Source organism: Penicillium maclennaniae (genome assembly GCF_028827695.1).
Source record: "Penicillium maclennaniae strain IBT 15551 chromosome Unknown utg000008l:1.0-3552695.0:1.0-3555053.0, whole genome shotgun sequence".
Lineage (NCBI taxonomy): Eukaryota > Fungi > Ascomycota > Eurotiomycetes > Eurotiales > Aspergillaceae > Penicillium > Penicillium maclennaniae.
In genome coordinates this window covers 1,211,657-1,232,577 of record NW_026623220.1, presented here as the reverse complement: position 1 = coordinate 1,232,577, position 20,921 = coordinate 1,211,657, and the positions used below count along the sequence as shown (strand labels likewise).

At 51.5% G+C, this 20,921-nt stretch overlaps 8 protein-coding genes across 8 annotated transcripts; 5 read left to right on the top strand and 3 right to left on the bottom strand.

Moving 5' to 3' along the window:
* Nucleotides 1-17: 17 nt before the first annotated feature.
* N7477_009459 (SNARE-binding exocyst subunit SEC6) lies at nucleotides 18-2,297 on the bottom strand (the record flags this gene model as incomplete). Its single annotated transcript, XM_056971120.1, has 1 exon — nucleotides 18-2,297. The coding sequence occupies one exon, from the start codon at nucleotides 2,295-2,297 to the stop codon at nucleotides 18-20; it is 2,280 nt and encodes a 759-aa protein (XP_056818099.1).
* A 534-nt stretch (nucleotides 2,298-2,831) lies between these two features.
* N7477_009458 (mitochondrial 54S ribosomal protein uL30m) lies at nucleotides 2,832-3,184 on the top strand (the record flags this gene model as incomplete). Its single annotated transcript, XM_056971119.1, has 2 exons — nucleotides 2,832-3,113; nucleotides 3,179-3,184. The coding sequence occupies 2 exons, from the start codon at nucleotides 2,832-2,834 to the stop codon at nucleotides 3,182-3,184; spliced, it is 288 nt and encodes a 95-aa protein (XP_056818098.1).
* A 373-nt stretch (nucleotides 3,185-3,557) lies between these two features.
* Nucleotides 3,558-5,448, bottom strand: N7477_009457 (sphinganine-1-phosphate aldolase DPL1; the record flags this gene model as incomplete). The annotated part of the gene is made up of 4 exons (XM_056971118.1): nucleotides 3,558-4,569; nucleotides 4,625-4,758; nucleotides 4,822-5,299; nucleotides 5,354-5,448. 4 exons carry the CDS (start codon nucleotides 5,446-5,448, stop codon nucleotides 3,558-3,560), a joined length of 1,719 nt encoding a protein of 572 aa, XP_056818097.1.
* Nucleotides 5,449-5,975: 527 nt separating this feature from the next.
* Nucleotides 5,976-7,634, bottom strand: hcsA (homocitrate synthase; the record flags this gene model as incomplete). The annotated part of the gene is made up of 5 exons (XM_056971117.1): nucleotides 5,976-6,942; nucleotides 6,999-7,066; nucleotides 7,132-7,212; nucleotides 7,283-7,512; nucleotides 7,574-7,634. The coding sequence occupies 5 exons, from the start codon at nucleotides 7,632-7,634 to the stop codon at nucleotides 5,976-5,978; spliced, it is 1,407 nt and encodes a 468-aa protein (XP_056818096.1).
* Nucleotides 7,635-11,872: 4,238 nt separating this feature from the next.
* Nucleotides 11,873-12,706, top strand: N7477_009455 (uncharacterized protein; the record flags this gene model as incomplete). Its single annotated transcript, XM_056971116.1, has 2 exons — nucleotides 11,873-12,178; nucleotides 12,236-12,706. 2 exons carry the CDS (start codon nucleotides 11,873-11,875, stop codon nucleotides 12,704-12,706), a joined length of 777 nt encoding a protein of 258 aa, XP_056818095.1.
* A 582-nt stretch (nucleotides 12,707-13,288) lies between these two features.
* N7477_009454 (aminoacyl-tRNA hydrolase PTH2) lies at nucleotides 13,289-13,974 on the top strand (the record flags this gene model as incomplete). The annotated part of the gene is made up of 2 exons (XM_056971115.1): nucleotides 13,289-13,610; nucleotides 13,670-13,974. 2 exons carry the CDS (start codon nucleotides 13,289-13,291, stop codon nucleotides 13,972-13,974), a joined length of 627 nt encoding a protein of 208 aa, XP_056818094.1.
* Nucleotides 13,975-14,731: 757 nt separating this feature from the next.
* N7477_009453 (U4/U6-U5 snRNP complex subunit SNU66) lies at nucleotides 14,732-16,747 on the top strand (the record flags this gene model as incomplete). The annotated part of the gene is made up of 1 exon (XM_056971114.1): nucleotides 14,732-16,747. The coding sequence occupies one exon, from the start codon at nucleotides 14,732-14,734 to the stop codon at nucleotides 16,745-16,747; it is 2,016 nt and encodes a 671-aa protein (XP_056818093.1).
* Nucleotides 16,748-17,688: 941 nt separating this feature from the next.
* Nucleotides 17,689-19,204, top strand: N7477_009452 (aspartate aminotransferase; the record flags this gene model as incomplete). The annotated part of the gene is made up of 4 exons (XM_056971113.1): nucleotides 17,689-17,808; nucleotides 17,883-17,961; nucleotides 18,041-18,681; nucleotides 18,755-19,204. The coding sequence occupies 4 exons, from the start codon at nucleotides 17,689-17,691 to the stop codon at nucleotides 19,202-19,204; spliced, it is 1,290 nt and encodes a 429-aa protein (XP_056818092.1).
* Nucleotides 19,205-20,921: the final 1,717 nt, after the last annotated feature.

Below are 20,921 nucleotides of genomic sequence, written 5' to 3'. Positions count from 1 at the left end.
CAAAGACCTCATACGAATTACCTCAATCGACTCATGATTGTTTCCGCACCACGCTCCACAGATAATTCTGCAGCCTTGGCCTTGATAGAGCTGATCATGCTTCGTTCAAAGTCATCACGAGTGCGCAGCACAGCCTCCACCCATGACAGTTGCAGATCCCAGTACTCCATCTTGAATGACTCGTACACATTGACAAGAGGCTGGCCCTTCTCAGCATCAAGTAGACGGACAAGCCAATCGACCAATCGCCACTTCTGTTTGATTGTTCCTTCGAAGGAATCCTCGTATCTCTGGAAGAAAGCGAAGACCGTGAGGACGTCGTCCTTGAATTTGTCGGTGTACGGATCGACATGGCGGCGGAATTTGACGCCTTTGTTGCGGACAGATGATAGATAGCGCACCAGCAGCTCATCTGATAATTCTTCAACGAGGATGTCGACGAGAGATGGGTGGAGCACGGGTGTGTAGTCGGCCATGTAGTCCTCGAAAGTGGAGATAATGCGCTTGACGGTATATTCGCCATACCACTTCGATGTGAACAAGTCTGGAATGACGGTTGCCAGATCCACGGTGAATATCACGGCCACAAACTGCGCCAGACAGTGTGTGCTCAGGTCAACGTAGCTGTCGCGCAATGCGTCCAACTCGGCATTTGCCCGGGTGGCCATGTATTTGGGTGTCACCAGCGGCTCAATGTCACACTTGAATCTTGTAAGGTATCCCAGCTGACCGGTCTCCTTGTTGTCATCGATACAGGCAATCTGGTCGTTGGCTACTCCGATCAGCCAGTCCTGTAGAAGCTGCACGCCTTCGGCTTGGTCGCCACCTGGTGCTTTGTGCTTGGTACATTCTTCGTCAATGACTGCGACCCATGCGCTCATCCGAGTCTTCAATGCGCGGAACATGGCGTCGATAACGCCTTCGATCACGTCGGCTCGTTCAGATGCAGCGGAGGCCATGACCTGCTCGTGAAGCATACGCCACATGTCTGCAAGGGTCTTGGTGCGGAAGTATCCGTCTGCATTGGTGTCCAGGGCATCTGGTTGTCGCTCCATGAGGCCTTGCTTATCAGCCTCGAAGATGCGGTCCATGAACTCCTCCACCGCGTTGATAATAACACTCTGCCACTGGCGCACAAGTTCAGGCTCACGGTCATCCAGAATGTTGGGTTGAAGTTCAGCTGGTGACCAGCCCAGCTTCATCATTTTCTTGTAATACTTGTCGCTCCAGTGGATGATCTTCAACAGATTGTCGGCAGGGATCTCAGGGTCATCGATCATACCAACGAGGAAGTCATGCATCATCCGATGATAGATATTGGTGTATGTCTTGAATATCTTCCATTTCTTCGGCACTAGGTTCTGCATCCCCTGCTTCACTGTGAAAAGATCATTGAAAAACCACCGGAAACTCTTCTCCAGAAGGTCAGGGTCTCCCAAGAATTCTTCTTTGGTCCTTTCAAATTGATTCGACGCGTAGAACTCAATGGCCTGCATGAATTTCTCCTTGTACCCACGAACGGTCTTGGGGCCGATATTCATCGACTTGAAGCGGCTTGCCAAGTCTTTGTGGTCTTTTTGAGCCTCTTGCAGTGCCCTCACGGTCTCATCGTTCTTCTCTTCGTTGGCAACCACCACTGCGAGTCGAACAACCATACTCTTATTATCTTCCTGAACCAGAGGGATCAGGTTCATGCACGCCGTGCCGAGGTGATCATCAAACCAGTCGATCACAGAGTCTAAGCCTTCAAAATATTCTGTCAAAGTCTCCTCAGCACTTGGATCATTCGCTTTGCGAATCTGATCCATCGCCTCATCCCGGAAATCCCGCAACCGCGAGATATTCATATGTGCTCGGAGTAAATTGGGTTGATTTTCAAGGTCATCGTCGTCTTCTCTGAGTAAATTTTCCACCTCTTCTATGTCAGCGCTGAAGTTCTCCAGCCCTCTCTTCATCAACAAAGTAGCATCGAAATTTCGTTGAATCCGAGCGAGTTTGTCGATCTGCGCAAAGTCCTCTACACTGTTCTGGGATTCGGCGCACAACTTGTCGATCCCGTACAATTCATCCTTGGTTTTCATAACTTGTCGCTGACCTTCCGACAAAATCCCAATACTTCGCTGCACTGCTTCCAACTGGTCTCGCAGGCCTTCACGGAGTTGTGAATCGACGGCGCCTTTCTTCCGCAAGTATTCGGCTTTGAGACCATTGATCTTGTCCAGATCCTCTGGGTGGCGTAGAATATCTTCCAGGCGAGGCATGGCCACCGTGCCATCGGTGTTGGCCGCTTGGGCCATTGTGATAGCGTGGTCTTGGTCAAGGAAGGGTAAGGTGTCGTCGCGGTCAATTCGGAGCCGCTTGTTCTAGCTCCAATGATAAATTCAGGAACAAGTCGATAGGGCAGGCATATGACGAAAACCCTGGAGCTTTGTTGTGCAAGGGCAACACTTGAAGTGTAACAGTCACGCCCAAACACGCTTCATAGCCGTCAAGTATGCAATGTAGGCGTCCCGCGTTCCAGAGCTGCGGAGCTGCCCACCCGGGGATGCGGCAAAATGTACACGTGATATACCGCCTGAGATTTTGCGAAATCGCGCCAAACATCCGCATCTTAAGACCTTGATTGAAGCAGCGCAACACAGAATCCCCAGCCTCTCACGGAGTCTAATTCTGCAATCTATCAATCTACTTCAATTGTTGTTCCGAGTAACACGCAAATCACGGTTTCTCCCAACGGTTCATCCATCGTGAACCAGCACGAAACTCTGAAGACTTCACTACCTCCAAAACCACGAATTACCGGACTTGCGTCCCCCACACACACCATCAAGATGAGCTTTACCTATTTCCGCATCACCCTCCTCCGCTCCGCAATCGGTCTCCCGCGCCGCTCAACAGACGTCCTCAAGGCCCTTGGCCTCAAAAAGCGCATGGCCACAGTCTTCCACCCCGTGTCTCCGTCCGTTGCCGGTCAGATCATGCGCGTGAAGGAGCTTGTCTCGGTCCAGGAGGTCGAGCAGGCTCTCACAAAGCAGCAAGTCCATCTTGAACGGAAGCCCGATCCCGGTTATTACATTGAAAAGAGCTGTGTTGAGGAACGGGGGAGATGTTGGGTCAGTAGATGGGATGATCTTCTCTCATGAGTTGGAGGTTTTTCAAATACTGATTGAATGCTGAGAAATAACTTTTCTTGTGGGCTTCACTGGCGCTATTGCTCTCGAAACAGGTTTGTTGCTGGTTGAAGAAGGGCATACAGCCTTTTCTTTCTTTGAGGTTTTTTGCTGTGATTTTTATTGCATGGAGCGGGCTTATTTTTCATGTCATGTACTCTACGTCCCCTATTTGTCTCGACTACTGTACTATACCGGACATTATTCCACAATCAAGAACAAAAATTACTTGGGATTAAGAACCATGTGCAATTTAAAATAGACGCTGAATAGCAATAAAGGCGCCAATCGTTTTTGTATCGACCCGCGTGAGCTAAGGAGTGCGTAGGGATATCTGTGGCTGTGGCTGTTGATGTACAGTGCAAGAAAGAAGTCACACTCAGGCCTTCAGGCTTTGTACAGAGTGTCAAGGAAACCCTCGGCCAAGCGGCTCACAATGCTCTTATCAGGGATGCTTCCAGCCACACCGTAAAGGGCGGAGGTATCGCCGCGTTTCAGGATGTAGGCTTTGCCTTGCTGGCGGCGCTCTTCGGCCTTAGCCAACTCCTTCTCAATGACCTCGACCACATCGGTGATAAGCTGGTCGACAGCCTTTGCCGTGGGAAGGGTGAAAGCGCAGTGCAGAGCCGCCGGGGACTGCAGAGCATTGAGGTGCCAACCCTTGGCGGAAAGGTCGTCGGCAATGTCATATGTATCAATAGCGCCATTCTTACTGCGGAAAGCGATCACGCTGACCATGGGGTTACCCACGACCTCCATGTGGAGCGAGATAAGGGGGTGTCCACGGACAGCAGAGTCGAACTTGCGCGCGGCATTGATAATTTCTGTGCAGCTGTTGATGTATCCGGTCTCACCGACGCTCATCAAACTAGCCCAGCAGCCAGCAATCAGCGCGCCAGGACGAGAACCCGCTACGGAGGGAGAGGCGTAGACACCACCCGACCAGTCGGGGTAGATGAAGTACTGGTTACTGCGGTAGGCCTTGTTGCGGTAGAGAACAACCGAGTTTCCCTTAGGCGCAAATCCGTACTTGTGAGTATCCACACTGATACTGGTGACACCAGGCTGGCGGAAGTCGAAACCACCCTCTTCCTCGTAAGGCGAGGGGAAGCCAGCCTTTTTGAGAAGGGCAATGACGAAAGAGCCCAAGCAGCAGTCGACGTGGAGAGGAATCTTATACTTGACCGCCAGGCGCGACAAGGCGGGAATATCATCGACGATACCATGAGGGAAGTTGGGAGCAGAGCCGACAAGGAGAACGGTGTTAGGGTTGATCAAACGGCGCACAGCGTTGACATCAACCTTGAACTCAGGTTCAGGGCAAGGGACGCGGTGCAGCTTAATCTTGAAGTAGTTGCAAGCCTTGATGAAGGCAGCATGAGCTGTATCGGGAATGATCCTGTACATGGTTAGCAACTACATCTCACCAATGCTGAGAGAAAAGCCAAACTCACATTTCCGGCTCCGTCACACCACGCTCAAGGAAGCCCTTTTGCCGGGCCGCCAAACAGGCCATGAGAATTGACTCAGTACCACCACTGGTGGTAACACCAGCGCCGTCCGAGGGAGCATTGAACATAGACAAGACCTGCGAACATTAGCCATCGCGTCCCAATCATGTCGCGCAGCGCATTGAAGACATGCAACATACCATGGCAACGACCTCGGCCTCCATTTTGCGAACACCGGGGAAAACATCTGGATGAATCGGGTTTGCAACACCAAATTGACCAAAGGCCTCCGTCTGTAGTTTCAGAAGTTCCTCGCCACCATGATACACCGCGCCGCTGACACGGCCATCTTCCCAGCGAGTATGTTCCAGCCCGGCCAACTTAGTGAGTTCCGCTCGAATCTGATCCGGTGACCACCCCTCCTTAGGCAGTGTAAGATACCTCGTTACATCCGGCCCAGTCTGCACAAGCTTTGACTCAAGCTTCCCAATAGCCTCTGAAACCTGCTTATCGACTTGACCGCGGACACCGGGAGCGCGAAGGAAGATACCGTAACAGAACAGGCGAACAGCGAGGTAGACGTTGCGGATGCTTCCAAAGAGGCCGTAGCCGCGAAACGAATAGAATGACTTGCGCGTGTAGCGCAGAATGAAGATTATGAACACAATGTTGCGGATGCTGTGGTAACGGTCAGTGTTGACGTTCGGCGTTTCGCGGAGAGGCGCTACTCACAGGTCTAGGTTCACGGCTGATAAGTGCGCGCTAGATGCCCGGCCGTAGCCCAGCAGCTTGTTCTGCAGGGCGACAGGGAGTGTTGGATTCATCATCTTGTCCCCTATGGATAGGTGTAGTGACGCAGAGTCGGGGAAGTGGATGTTAAGTAACGTCCGTTCCGCCCGCGGACGCCGAGTCCGGATTCTCCTAGCGCCTGCCGAGGCTGCCACATGAAGACCCTGGGGACTTGTATTGGATGATTCTTGAGCCGCTTGCTCATGTATTACTTTGCATATCGTACTTCACATCTTATCTGACTTTCTATCTTGATGCTGATATATAGGGTATTCCCAATCCTACGTTAAGAAATGACATTTGAATGCTTCTTGATTGCCGCAGCCGATAAGGCTTCGCTTATATACATGGAGAGATCACTCTCCGAACACCAGTCCAGCCGTTCTTTTTTGGTATTCAGAAAAAACAAAACGACTTTTGAAAACCTGGAAAAAATGAGAAAGAAAGTCCCAAACACATGAATCACATCGAATCATCAGAGATTCCACGACACCCAATGTTTATGTTGAATGCGGAAATGGTCTGGCGAAAAGCACGCTATTGAACACAGAATATATGATGTTGCTTAGATAGCAACATTGTTGGTCTCGGCCTCAGCCGCAAGCTCCTTCTCCTTCTCGGCGAATTGGGCCTGCTCCTCGGGGCTCAAGTCCATCAAGGGCTTGTTCTCACCAGACTTGAGGTTGCGGTGGTAAGCACGGATAATGGAATCGGCATCATCGACGGCGATAGGGCGAATGTCAGCCAGAGCCTTAATCTTGGCAGTGCACTCCTTGCACTGCGCATCAGTCAGGTCGATCTTGAGCTGCTGAGCACGCGACTTGATGGCGTTCCAGCCAGTCAGACGAGAAGCGAAGTGGACGTAGCGGGTCATGCCGAAGTCGGCGGGATTGATGATCTCGTAGGTGCTAGGGTTGTTGAGGATAGCCTTGGCGTGGATACCGGCCTTGTGGGTGAAGGCACAGAAACCAGTGATGTAGTTGTTGAAGGGGATGTTGACCTGGACAGCCTCGGCAACGAGATCCTCGATGTCCTTGAGCTTCTCGAGCTTGTACTTGCCCTTGACGTACTCGGGGTCGGCGACCATCATACGGGCCATCAGACCACCGAGAGGGGTAATACCGTTACGCTCACCGATACCGAGGACGGAGGTATCAATGTGGGTGGCACCGGCCTCAAGGGCACAGTAGGCGTTGGCAATGGCACAGCCAGTGTCGTTGTGGAAGTGAGTCTCAATATCACAGCCAACAACTCCGCGGAGGACACGGACGAGCTCGTAGACCTGGCGAGGGGAGGCACAGCCGACAGTGTCGGCGATACCGACACGCTGGACACCGACCTTGTCGACGGCGGAGTAGATGGACAGAAGGTCAACCAGGTCGGAACGGAAGGAGTCCTCGCTGGAGAAACGGATCTCAATGCCCTTGGACTTGACAAACTCAATAACTTCAATGGCGGCGTTCTTGATGTAGGTCATGTCCTTGCCGTGGGAATGCTCACGGAGGTAGGAGGAGGTGCCAATGACGACATCGCTGGGAACGAGTGTCAGAAATAGTTCAAAGAGTGTCCAGTTTAGTTAGTAACTCACACTCCGTCAACACCAGTCTCGACAGCAACACGGGCATCATCCATGTGGCAGCGAATGTGAGTGAGGATCTATACATGATTTAGACTCCACTCCACCAATATGAGCGCAACTAGCCTCCGGGTCTAACACATACCTTGGCCTTAAGACCAAGCTTGCAAATTGCCTCGCAGTCAAGACGTGACTGCTCAGAAGCGCACGGGCTGGTGAGCTCGATCTATTGCCAGAATCATGGTTAGACTTTCATTCTTCATCACCTTATCATCCGTGAGTTTTCCATGACTCACGTAGTCAACACCGAAGTCATCAAGAGCCTTGGCGATTTCGATCTTCTTCTCGGTATCAAAGAAGGCATTGGCGAACTGCTCGCCCTCACGAAGGGTGCTCTCAATGATCTGGAAGCGGGAGACATTGCTCAAAAAATCGGTAACACCGACGTTGTGGCCGTAAGGGTTGCGGGATTGTGTAGGGTGAGGATTCTGGCGGGTCTCGATACCAGTGAAGCCGGGGTGGTCACCTAGAGTTCCTGGGATTAGCATGGCGAGCTCATGGTCCGAATCCGCCGGCTGGATTCTTACCGTTGGCACCGTTGGCACCGTTAGTCTGCCCATTGGGCTCGGGGTCGGCACCGGGACACATTCTGTGCGTAGATAGTGGGGTGGAGGGGCTTGAGGAGTGACGGGTGGGCTGTAGTGACGATAGCACTAGACAAATATGCAAAAGTAGGGTAAATCGACCAAGCAAAAATGAGTCAATTCAAAGATGATATTTATGTGCTGAGGAGAAAGGAAGTAAGAGTCATAGGTGGAGTGGGCGGTGTGGTTCCTCTTTTGCGTAGTAATCGTCGCACCTTCGCTCGGCGGCAAAAAGGTGAAATTTTTTGCCTGGGGGTGTGGGGAGCGGCCGTTCTCGCTCACTGGATATATCCTGCCTGTGTGCAAATGCAACAAGTCTTGTGTACTATATAATCGTTGAATATGACTCAAAAGACTTATAGTGATTGACCTGCATGTCCTGAACTACTATTACTGTGAATTGTGAGGAGGAATGGTGGGTTACTCACTCGTCGCCGCCCTGAAGATTTCGAGAGGGAGGGGGAACCGACATCGGCACGCCCGGGCCTTACTCCGTCAATATTTTTTGCGTCATGTTGGTGGACTTCGCCGATGCCCTGGTTCAAGACCTTGGAATTGGTAATCCTACAGCTTGTCGCAACAAAGAATTACGGGCCAGGTATCTGGCGAGATTTACTGCGTTACGTAGTATTCTTATCAATTTTACGTTTCATGTTCAAAGACCTTACGGTCCAGGTTCTTTTACCGTACTGGTCTAACATCTTGAGCTGATTTGCACACTTCGTGTTAGTAGTCCACTCGGCTGTGGATCACGTTACATTGGTACCTACAGAGCCTCGGGCTGCCCGGTGGTACCTACCATAGTACCTCCCCTCCAGAGTTCTCGGGCCACGCTAAACATCGATTACAGTACATGCGGGTGGAATTGACCTTTCCTAACTAACTTTAGCTTCAAATTGGCCTGAGTTCTATTTAGTGGGCTGTTCACCCCCATCTGCACACCTTCTATCCCACTGGAATTTCAACTTTTCAATGGCTTCACAAGCCCTGCGGTCTCGGGCCCCTGATGGCAACAAACACCCTGTGGCTTCTTCATTTGCCCCCCCGAAACGATCGCATCGATCGCATCCTTTTCATCGAATGAAGATATTAAGTCGTTGCGCTTGAGATGCAAAACGCTCAGCGAGCTCACGCTATTCTCATCGTCTCGAGTCAATCCGTTGGACATCCAAGTTTTCCGCGCGATTGCGGACCACCCAAAATTTCGACAACAGATCACGGAGATCATCTGGGACGACGCGTGTTTTGTCTCCGCACCATTGGTCTGGGAAGATGTGCACCCAATAATCAACCCTAGAAGCTTGCAAATCAACCGCGATAAAGGATGTCCTGAGTGGTTCGTGGAGGAATGCAAAGAAAATCGGTATACGATGAAACATCGGAAATCCTATAATGTGGACCGACCTGACCATCTTACTCGGAAGGAGGAGATGGATATAGAGATGCCTCTAGAAGCCTGCTGGGAGTATTACTCGCAAATATTGCATGATCAGAGAACTGTGATCAAATCTAGTGACGACGAAAATGCCTTTCGTTATGGCCTAGAGCGGTTCCCACGATTAAAGAGAGTGACCGTTACGCCCGCGACTCATGGGTGGCTTTTTGCTCCATTATACGAGACACCGATGATCCGAGCATTTCCATACGGATTTAACTATCCTATTCCGCGGGGATGGCATATAGAAAGAAACGAGGGTCAAGTAGCTAATCCGGTGCCGTGGTCAGAGCAACCGAGGGATATAAGGAGCTATGGCGGGGTGCTCGAATCGCTCTCCGCGTTTTATCGCAGGTACAGAAATATAACGTTTCCGAGCTAAGCTTCGATGCAAAGCAGCTCCTTACCGGAATAAATTATATGATCTTTGCCCAGCCATGCGAGGAATACGATCAATTCGCGGCTATTATAAAACGACCCGGCTTTCGGCGCGTGCATCTGTCCTTACTTACCGGTACGAGTGGTATTTGGGACTGGGGAGGATTCCGAAGCGGACTTCTTTATCAGGCTTTCAGCCAGGCTAAGGACTTAACCCATATCCATTTATCGACAACATTTGATGATGAATCCTTAGCGGGGGGCCAACCTATTCCCTTAAAGAACGTTCTTCCTATTAAGCAATGGCCAAACCTATGTTATTTGGGACTTTTTCGTTTTAGTGTCGAGACGTCAGAATTGATCGATTTATTCGACGTGGTGCCGGACTCATTACATTCTATTGAATTAGGATTTCTTGAGTTCCCAAATAATGAAGATCGATTCTCTGGGCTATTGAATAGGATGCGGGGGGAACTGAATTGGGCTCAGAGAGATCCACCTCTGCAACCGACTGTCATAATCGCTATGGAAGGTTTTCGCGGAATACCGGGGAGGTTCGTTGAGCTTACAGACGAGGTGGCAAGCTTTCTCTACGGCTCTGGTGAAATCCCCGTGGAAGGACAAAATACTCGCAACCCCAGGTTCGGGATGGGGACGAGCCGTGACCTTTTTGAACCGGAGTATACTCGGCCCAATGTGTCTGAGGAGCTCGTGGAACTCGGAATTGTTGATTGGTAAGATAGACCAAGCCGACTTCAAGCAAAAAGTCTTATTATTTGTCATTGGTTGAGAGTCAATAATTGGACCGGCGTATCCAACAAACTGTATGAATGTGTGCCAAGACATGCCTCATTCAAGATGTCTGGTCGATTTTACTGTTCCCATCACGCTGAAGATACGCCAACACAAACATACTCACTCGCTCGGAGGCCGGAGCAGTCAGTCTTCACCGCTGGGTTCCAGGAATAGAAATAATCGAGTGTAATCCCAAGGCCTCAATCTTCCAAACCTCCAAGACGAATGGAAACTCTACATCAACACGGCCCTCGGTTTGATCGTCTTCCAACGGCAAAACCATATTCAATCGGATGCATGCCTGGGCGTAAGTCAGCATTGATTTCTCCTTTTTTGCTTGGATCTAACGCAGCCTTGTTAGGACTCTTACCAACCCATTCTGGGTCACTAAATGGGGCTGTATGTGGTGGTTCAATAAAGGTCAGATCCGAATGGGTAGAAGTTGTCCGAATCTGCCAAAGTAGCAGCTGCTAGGGGCCGAGTCCATTATGGCATGTGTATATCCTTGAAACGAATTCAAGCAGAATCAGTGGCCGAGAGGCTTGTCTCATCTGACATCTTCCCTATGTATCCTGTCATTAGGAACTTACAGTACTGAAAATCATGCTGCGTAAACCCCCATTCAATTGAAATTCACTTTATAACTAGACGAGTTTCTGTCGGATCAGGAAGACGGAGCGCTTTTTTCTGGACGCCTTGAATGTCGATATTGTAAGAAGGGAAGAAAGAAGCAGCCCAAAGAGATGCATGAAGGCAAGAGAGGTCTATCAGAGGTCTGGAGGGTCTAGATACGGAAAGTTAGGTGACCGTTACGCCATCCGCCGAAGGGCATTTGAAATATGATTTTCTACCGCGCTTTTCATGAAGAGGTTTCAAAATGTACTGTGACGATATTGAAACTCATTGATGCCTGCTACACAATTTCTATGAAAAAAGCCCCTACCCTGATGCATGTGAAAAGGCGAGTAGAATCCATTGGTCGCAAAACATCGGGTCGATACTCAGGAGGTACCCACAGTACTTTCTTGTCGTCCAGGTTTATCCACAACCATTCTTGGCAGTTTTCATATTCACATAGCGTGAATCAGGAGCATGAAACATGTCTGCACTTTTCTTCGAGGCATCTCAGTCTGTTCATAAACATGGGAAGCTATGCAGCATACATGCTGCCGCTGGAGCTCTGCTAAGTGGGACCCAAGGCGAGATCGGGGAAGGCTCCAGCTGCACCTCATATTTCAAGTGTAGCTGGGGATACTGTCAGCATGATGTCTACTATCCGCGGATGTTCATGTGTCGGGTTACTCCAGTGGGTCTAGAGGTGTAGGTGGATGATGGGAATGGCACCGAGCTCGTTCAATAGGGAATGCTCCGGACGAAAAGGAGTGCGATCACGGAGTGGAGCGGATCTCCCCGCGTGCGAATTACGCGACGGTGGTTGGCCCGGGCGCTCAGGCCAGCTGTCGTTCTAACGCTCACTGGGCTCGTTCCTTATTCCTTCTCTCCCTATTCCTCTCAGGTGCCGTTGCAGTGATCTATAGTTAGTCAAGGTAAGTTTAGCTTCTAGTCCATCGAGATTCATCTCTCCCTCTCCTTTCTTTCCGCGCTAATCCCTCATACGCGTCGCAGCCATCAAGATGCGTTTCACTTCGCTTGTCGCCCTCCTCCCTGCCGTCGTTTTGGCGCAGGAGCAGATTCCCCTCGTCGATCGCGTCCAGGGATGGTTCAACAAGGCCAAGGCCATTGTTCCCACTGCTGTGCCGTCCGAGCCTATCGTGAAGCTGGCCGAGAAGGTTTCGGAGAAGTCTGTCACTCCCATCACCCTCAGCAACTGGCAGCCCACCCTGGAGCCCAGCTCCGAAGCGAAGGACTGGTACATTTACGTGACCGGCGGTAACAAGACCTGCTTCGGTCGCTGCGATCGTGCCGATAAGGCCTTCAAGGTAAGCTTCCGCGCTCCTTGTGCATCAACCTGTCGCCAGCATCTGATCATCATCTAGGAATCCGTCCTCCTCTTCTCTGCCGACCCGACTGCCCCCAACCTCGGTCTACTGGACTGCGAGGAGAACCGCGTTCTTTGCGCTGCCTGGTCCGCCGGTGCTCCCTCCGTCTACTACTACCAGATCCCTAAGGCCCAGCCCGAGGGCGAGGAGCGTCTGCCCACCCCCCTGCACGTCGTCTACATGAATACCACCACCGTCACTCCCGAGAACTTCTACGAAATCCACTCCAAGAAGATCTATGAGGATGCCGCCGAGTACACTGGCGCTTTCCACCCCACCGACGGCTGGCTGGCGAAGTACCAGCTGCTCATGCCCCTTGGCTATGTCATCTTCGCCGTTGGTGCTATTCCCAGCTGGTTGTTCATGATTGGTATTAGTTTCTTCAGCCGTACCGTCATGGGTCGCCGTATGAACAACGTGGGCACTAACCGCCCTGCCGCTGCTCCTGCTGCGGGAAGTGCTAACTAAGAGTTTGTTTCTGGCAAATATATCTTTTTTTCTGGCATGTACATAGTAAGCGGTCGGCCAATCTTGGGTCAACTGCACCCCGGTTGGTTTTCTTTTCCCACGTTTCCAAGACAATGGTCGGAAGCAGTTTCCGGCTGTAGGAATTTTAATCAACTTGCGCATGACTCGAGGCTCAGTCCCAAGGCATAATCCGTAGTGATGCTGTCACAGACGTTAGAATGTAGATACCTCGATATGGAGGTAAGACCTAATTTCAGAATTAATATGACCGCATTCCGATGACTTGAGATAAAGGGTCGCGCCCAGGGCGGCAAAAATACATCATTACGATCTCAGGCCTACCACATATCCTAGAGCACATATGCCAAAACGTGTATGTTGAAAATTGCTACTGAACCCTTGAACACGAGAAAGATAATGGAGGAAATTTCACAACATTGGACTTCTTGAGTTGAGTCGTTTGGCTGTTGCGCGTTCTTTGAAGGATATGTCATCCCGGTGAGGCGATTAAGCGCCGCGGAACAAATTATCTGTATCTTCCACCCAACTGCACCGACACCACCCCAACCTCTTCAGCTCAAAATGGCCGCACCAGTGCCGCTCGATCGAATTCCTCCCACAACAACTGCCTACGTAATCGCCACCGCCATTGTCGCCGGCGTCGCAGGTTACTTCATTGGCCAAGGAAAATCGCTCGGCCTCTTCAAAGAGAAGCAGGGCTGGCCGAATGGCTACGATGTGAAGGTCCACAAGGACTCTTCTGACGAAGAAGGCGACTCCGAATCTGAAGAGATGAGCGATGTGGAAGACGATGGCAACGGCGAGGAACTGGCTAGCTTCAAGGACAACACCGACGAGGTGAAGCTGGTGCTTGTCGTGCGGACAGACCTGGGCATGACCAAGGGTACGAGCTCTACAATCTTTGCAAAAGCAGACAATATGATACTGACTTCTGCATTATAGGCAAAATCGCCGCCCAAGCCTCGCACGCGACACTCGCCTGTTACAAGTACTTCCATGCGCACTCGCCTGACTCCCCAATCCTGCGCCGCTGGGAGCGCAACGGTCAAGCCAAGATCGCACTGCAGGTCAAGTCCGAAGATGAGCTGCTTTTGCTGCAGGCCCAGGCTATGAGCTTGGGACTTTGCGCACGCATTATTCAAGATGCTGGTCGCACTCAGATTGCCAGTGGTAGCCGGACGGTGTTGGGTATCCTAGGCCCTAAGAGCGTCATTGACGGCGTGACAGGACATCTGAAGCTTCTGTAGAATACATATCCTTCGGTGTAGACAATGACGTTCATGATGATAACGCATGCGACCCGACCTCGAGAATGCAACCTGTAGCTAAAGATTCGACCTAGTCTCTGCAAGATTTTAGCGTTCACTCAAGTGATCACAAAGAGATTCTGCGCAAAGATCGCAAAGTCCTTAGAAGCAATTGCCTGTAGCAACTGCTCAATTCTCTTCGGCAAGTTGAAATAGACTGTTCCTACGATTGAAGTAATTCTGAGAGCTAATGAGGGTATGTTGGCTAGTCATGGTTATTCCCTGGCCTCACTAGCCAACGGCCAATCGGCAAAGGGATCAGGAATATGACGCCGTCCACAACCAGGACCCAAGCCGAGCTCACCAGTGGGAGCTCAAGACCCGGGCCACGCCTGGCGCGGAGCTTTAATCTGAGATCTGTCGACAGGAAACCGTAGTGTGCCATACACAAGTGAGTATGGCTCCGTAGTCGTCGAACTGCCCAGCTCTCAACCGAAACACAGATCGCTCCGTGAACGGGAAATCTGGACACAGATCTAAGGTGTGTTTGTGGTGAGGAAAGAAAGGAAAAGGAAAGAGAAGAGTCTTCTTATTTAAGCGCGCTAAGAATTCGTGGCGCTAACCTTATTAGGACTTAGCGTGTCAGTCACATGACACATCCTGATATCAGGGTCGGCGACTCTGGCGACTTCTCAAGGCAGCTCGTTTCTTGCCTATTCCCTCTTCACTTGCGTTCTTGGTCGACTATACCGTCAAAATGGCGGACGCTTTATCCATCGAGCAGAACAACAAGATCCGAGTGGCCCTTGGCCTCAAGCCACTCCCCGTCCCCGGCGCCGAGCCTGACGCCACCGGGCCTGATTTCAGGGACAATGGTTCCAGCGACTCCGGCGAAGAAGAGGAACCCGCGAGCACCATCGACACGCGACAGGCTCAGAGCTATGAAAACTGGCAGAAACTCCAGGAAGAGGCCAACGCCAAGAAGAGACGAGAGGAGAAGAATGCCGCCATCAAGAAAGCACGCGACATCGCTCAAAGAAATCTGAAGCTGCAAGGCTCTACCCTCGGGGAGTTGGATGGCGCAGAACTCGACACTAAGGCTTGGTTGATGCAGAGCAAGAAACGCTCGAAGAAGATCGAGAAGGAGCGCGCGCGCAAACTTGCCGAAGAGCTGGAAGAGCGAGAGCGAGCGGCGGCTGTCGAATACACTGCTGCAGATCTGGCAGGTGTCAAGGTCGGCCATGCTATCGGCGACTTCGAGGGTGGTGAGGACCACATCCTTACTCTCAAGGATACCGGAGTAGATGATGACGAGGAGGGCGATGAGCTTGAAGATGTCAATCTGGTCGACAAAGAGCGAACCGAGGAACGCAACGATCTCAAGAAGCGCAAGCCTGTTTACGATCCTACAGCCGAGAACCAAGGAATTCTTTCACACTACGATGAGGAGATTGAGGGCAAGAAACGCAAACGTTTCACACTTGATGCCAAGGGTTCAACTGAAGAGGAACGTAACGCTCAGCGACAAGAGGCTTCGGACCGACTGAAAAAGGGTATTATCAGTCTCGACTTTGAGCCTGAAGTTCCAGCATCCGATTACATGGATATCAGCGAGATCAAAATCAAGAAGCCAAAGAAGAAGAAGAATAAGACGACAAAACAGAGAGCTGTGATGGATGATGAAGATATTGCCCTGACGACCGAACCGAATGGCACAGCTATGGATATTGATTCGACAAACGGTGCCGCGCCTGTGCCCAAGAAGCCGATCAACCAAGATATTTCCTTTGTGGATGACGATGACCTGCAAGCATCACTTGCGCTCCAGCGTCGTGCTGCTTTCAAGAAGCGCAAGAAGATGCGTCCCGAAGACCTTGCACAGCAACTTCGTGAAGAGGCGTCCCAGACCCCAATGGACATTGAAAATGAAGATGGCGCAGAGGCACCCGGTCTTGTGATCGACGAGACCTCGGAGTTTGTTTCCAACCTTCAGAAACCCATATTGGCAGAACGGGAAGAGCGGCGAACAAGAACACCGGCCCCTGCTGACGAGGCCAATGCTCAACCGACGCTCGAGGCTGAGACTGAGATTGTGGACATGGAACGGACCTACAATGATATTGAAGACGAAGAGGATCTTGAGGAGCGTATCAGGCGTGAGGAATCCAAGCAGGACCACCAGGATTTGACTGGCACTGGTCTGGAAGAAGAAGCCACTTTGGACCAAGGTCTAGGAGCGACTCTATCGATGCTGAAGCAGCGTGGCATTGTGAAGGAAACTAACAGCACCGATCATAACGCGCTCATGCGCAAACGCCAGCAATTCCTTCAAGACAAGCTCAACCGCGAGGCCGAGGCCGATCGACGTGCGCGGGCCCAGCGCGAGCGCGACCGTGCCTCCGGCAAGCTGGACCGCATGTCCGCCCGCGAGCGTGAAGAACACGCCCGCTGGGAGAATAAGCAGCGCGACCAGCAAGATGCACGACAAATGGCCGAGATTTTCAACAAGGAATACAAGCCTGACGTACAGCTCAAGTACACGGATGAGTACGGCCGCTCAATGAACCAAAAGGAAGCCTTTAAGCACCTCAGTCACCAGTTCCATGGCAAGGGCAGCGGAAAGATGAAGACTGAGAAGCGCCTGAAGAAGATTGAGGAAGAGAAGAAACGCGAAGCAATGAGTGCGCTCGACAGCAGTCAGCACACAGGTATGAACAACGCCATGGGCGCTCAAGCGCGAAAAAATCGCCAGGCCGGAGTGCGCCTGGGCTGAACTCTGTCGCCTTTTTTTTTTGGTTTGTGTGTGTAAAGAACTTGCATGATCAATGATCAACCCTTACGATATCCCGCCCAGATAGGCAATTCCATGCGCCGTGTTGATTCTCTCAATTATCATGTCCTCCCGATTCACTAGAAGACTCCGCGTGCTACGTAATACCGCCGAGGGATCGGCCACTGCTCCTGTCTCCGCGTGTGGGGATAGCCCGGGTAACCTAGGGTAAAAGTTGCATTTTAGCCGAGTGGATTCACCCATTTCTTCAGGCGTGTTGTACTTGGGAAATTCACCTAGGGCGAGTGTCTCCAGTATAACAGTATCGCAGCCATTGCAGCAACTGAGTCTCCCTGTCGGAAATGTTGTCAGTCAATCATAGGTCATAGGTCATAGGGCAGCTACTTACCCCAAACCCGTGAGGGGAAAAAAGGCGTGAGTGGAGTCAAGAAGCACTCGATCAGCTCACCGGGGGCAGCAGAATTCCGATGTCGCGCCATGTCCGGGCACAAATCTGGAGAACCGTTGGATTTGGTCATCGCTGTTGGCAAACAGTTCCATGGCTCCAATTGAATTGCCTCGGCGATGGATATTGTTACTAGATGCTCAATTCTACATTCTACATTTCTTTACCCTAAGCAAAGGGATAATACCAAGAGAAACCCCTGCCGTCTAAATGTAATGATCCGCGTTGCGCGGAAGGACGCAGCCAATCCCGCGTAGTCGCTATTCTCGCTGGGCGGTGATGTATCAGATACCTGCTTGGCTATGTGGGGTTACATACTGGACAAGGTACCGAGTACTGCTGTCACATGAGTCAGGCCAAAACGACGCACCGCAGCATCTCCGACCTTTTCAGATTCTCCCGGTTTCTTCCCTTTCCCCTTCCATCCCAGTTCTCTGAGCTAGGTCTTGTCTTTTCTTTTCCTGATACCATCGCAATCATGCTCTCCACTCTGCGCGTTGCCAGCCGCTCGGCTGCGGCCCGCGAAGCTAACATGCGCACCATTGTCATCGGTGCTAGACAGGCCTCGGCTTGGTCCAAGGTTCCCCAGGGCCCTCCCGTAAGCTTGAAACAACCTATCTGGTGCGCGCAGCACAATTGCGTGGGTCAATGCTAACGTAGTCGTTGTGCTAGGATGCGATTCTCGGCATCACTGAGGCTTTCAAGGCCGACTCTTTCAAAGAGAAGATCAACCTGGGTGTTGGCGCCTACCGTACGTTGTGTTCGAAGAGATCAAGAGTAGTTCTGGATCACGCCCGTGGCACGTTACTAACTGGATTGCTGTTGTGTAGGTGACGATGCGGGCAAGCCCTACGTTCTGCCCTCCGTCCGCACCGCCGAGGACAAGGTCGTGGCCTCGCGCAGCGACAAGGAATACGCTGGCATCACCGGTATCCCTGCCTTCACCAAGGCCGCCGCTGAGCTCGCCTATGGTGCCGACTCCGCTGTTCTGAAGGAGGACCGTCTCGTCATCACCCAGACCATCTCTGGAACTGGTGCCCTGAGAATTGGTGGAGCTTTCCTTGAGCGCTTCTACCCCAACGCGAAGAAGATCTACCTTCCCAACCCCAGCTGGGCCAACCACAACGCCGTTTTCAAGGACTCCGGCCTTGAGGTCGAGAAGTACCGCTACTACAACAAGGATACAATCGGCCTGGACTTCGAGGGTCTGATTGCCGACATCAAGGCTGCTCCCGAGAACAGCATCATTCTGCTGCACGCTTGTGCCCACAACCCTACCGGTGTTGATCCCACACATGACCAGTGGCGTCAGATCAGCGATGTCATGAAGCAGAAGGGCCACTTCGCCTTCTTCGACATGGCCTACCAGGGCTTCGCCAGTGGTAACGCTGACCAGGATGCCTTTGCGCCCCGTCACTTCGTCAAGGAGGGCCACAACATTGCTCTGTGCCAGTCCTTTGCCAAGAACATGGTGAGTCACGAGATGTCCGATAACGGCTAGCGCGGCTAGTCGTATAGAAGCAAGAATTAACACAAGTTTTCAGGGTCTCTACGGAGAGCGTGTCGGTGCCTTCTCTCTCGTTTGCGAGAGCAACGAGGAGAAGAAGCGTGTCGAGTCTCAGATCAAGATTCTCATCCGTCCCTTCTACTCCAACCCTCCCATCCACGGCGCCCGCGTTGCCTCGACCATCATGAACGACCCCGCTTTGAACGAGCAGTGGCTCGGTGAGGTCAAGGGCATGGCCGACCGCATCATCGAGATGCGCTCTCTTCTGCGCAAGAACCTCGAGTCTCTCGGCAGCAAGCACGATTGGTCCCACATCACCAGCCAGATTGGCATGTTCGCCTTCACCGGTCTGAAGCCCGAGCAGATGGAGGCTCTTGCTAAGGAGCACTCCGTCTACGCTACCAAGGACGGCCGTATCTCCGTCGCTGGTATCACCTCCGGCAACGTGAAGCGCCTGGCGGAGGCCATCTTCAAGGTCACTGGTTAAGCGGAAATAGACACGATGAACTTTGGGGAATCGATTTGATCGTGAAAAGGGGGAACGAAGAAAGCTGCTACGCATTGGCTGAAGCCGGCTCTTGTACTCATATCTAATGTCTCTGTGTTTTATATTTAGCATGGCTTGGCTTTGTCCATCTCAACGTAGATTTCGGATTCATTCGCTTCTCGTAAATATAGAACTTTCATTATCTCAAAGGATACGTTCAGTTCCTTCGAGCTCTCCCATGAGGCTCTCAAGACTTCCTCTACCATGTATTCATACTAAGCGGAGAGGTCTTGAAATGAGCAAACGAGGCGGGTTGATTGACTGGGGCTTGAGACGGGTTTTTAGTTTCTGAGTGTTGCATGGGCATGTCCGGTCGTTTCGTTGGTCTCGAAATTCAAAGGTGGTAGGCTCAAGTGTTGACTTTGAAAGGATCTTCGGAAGTCACTAGATCCTGTATTCCCAGTCTATGCTGTACCTAATGTCGAAGTGGCGATGAATGGAACAATCAAGATTACGTTTGTGACTAGCCAGCAAATTCCACCTGTGGCGATGAGAACGAAACCCTCGAAGATAAGGGGAAAGAAGCTCATCCTGCACCTAACGGCGTTCTCAACTCTTCCTTCGGCTGCTCTGGCGCCCAAGCGTCTCAAGGATGCATGGGCGCTAGTGGGGGGACATTGAGTGCAGTTATGCCAACCCAGCCAACTCCCGGTCCTATATCCAGTGTACCGATGGAACTGCCTACACCGTGCGGTGCAAGAGTGGAGAGTACAAGGATGCGATTAAGGCCTGTAAGCAGTCGGGGAAATAAATATCTGATTCTTGGACGGCGTCCGATGTCGGCCACTTTGTACTTGGCGTATCTAGTTGACGTATTCAAAGGCGAAGAGCCGAACTAAGGGAGGGCCGGATCCCCCAGCTCGGCAGCTCAGGTTTCGGCCATCAAATGCTCCTAGGACTAGTAGTTGTCACAAACCGCCGCTCTGAAAGTCCATAGCAGGCAGCCATGACGGCGGGCAATTGAGTGGTTCCCAATCCCATATTTTCTTAATCTGGACGTTGAAGAACAGATGCTATATTTCCATCATTTTTGACTATCAAGGCTGGCAACATCGAAAGACGGCAATATTTGCAGAATGTCTCTTCAGTGGTTTAGCCTTCGAGTCAGAAGTGGCCTCTCGCGCTATGATCTTCTTGCACTAACAGCCTTGACGCACTATTTCCGACATACATCGCCTCTCGGTCAGGAACTCCTTCATGGGTTGCCCCGGTCACTTCATATCCAGATCACCACTTGTTATTTTAGCAGACTTCAAGCTAACTCCTAGTATCTACGCGCATCACTTTCAGGACGGATACTTAGGTACCAAGGTGTAGCGTAAGGTAGAGGAAGTGCACCGCCAAGTATAGATACAACGACCCTGCCCCTGCTGACCCCCTTGGACCCAGCCCATCAGAGAGCCATGCACTGTGGATTCTATCAAACAAGCCACGTCCACTTTCGCAAGAACAGCCCCACCCATTCAAAAAGGGTGAATTAGAAATTAAATAAAATAAAATTGGGAAAAAAGTAAACGTCAGCTACAGGATTCGAACCTGTGCGTGCGAACACAACGCCTTACAGTTCACAGGCGGAGCTGTGATCCATAGCAGGGCGTCGCCTTAACCACTCGGCCAAACTGACTTGTTATGATGTTAGTCATCAGAGACTGGTCCT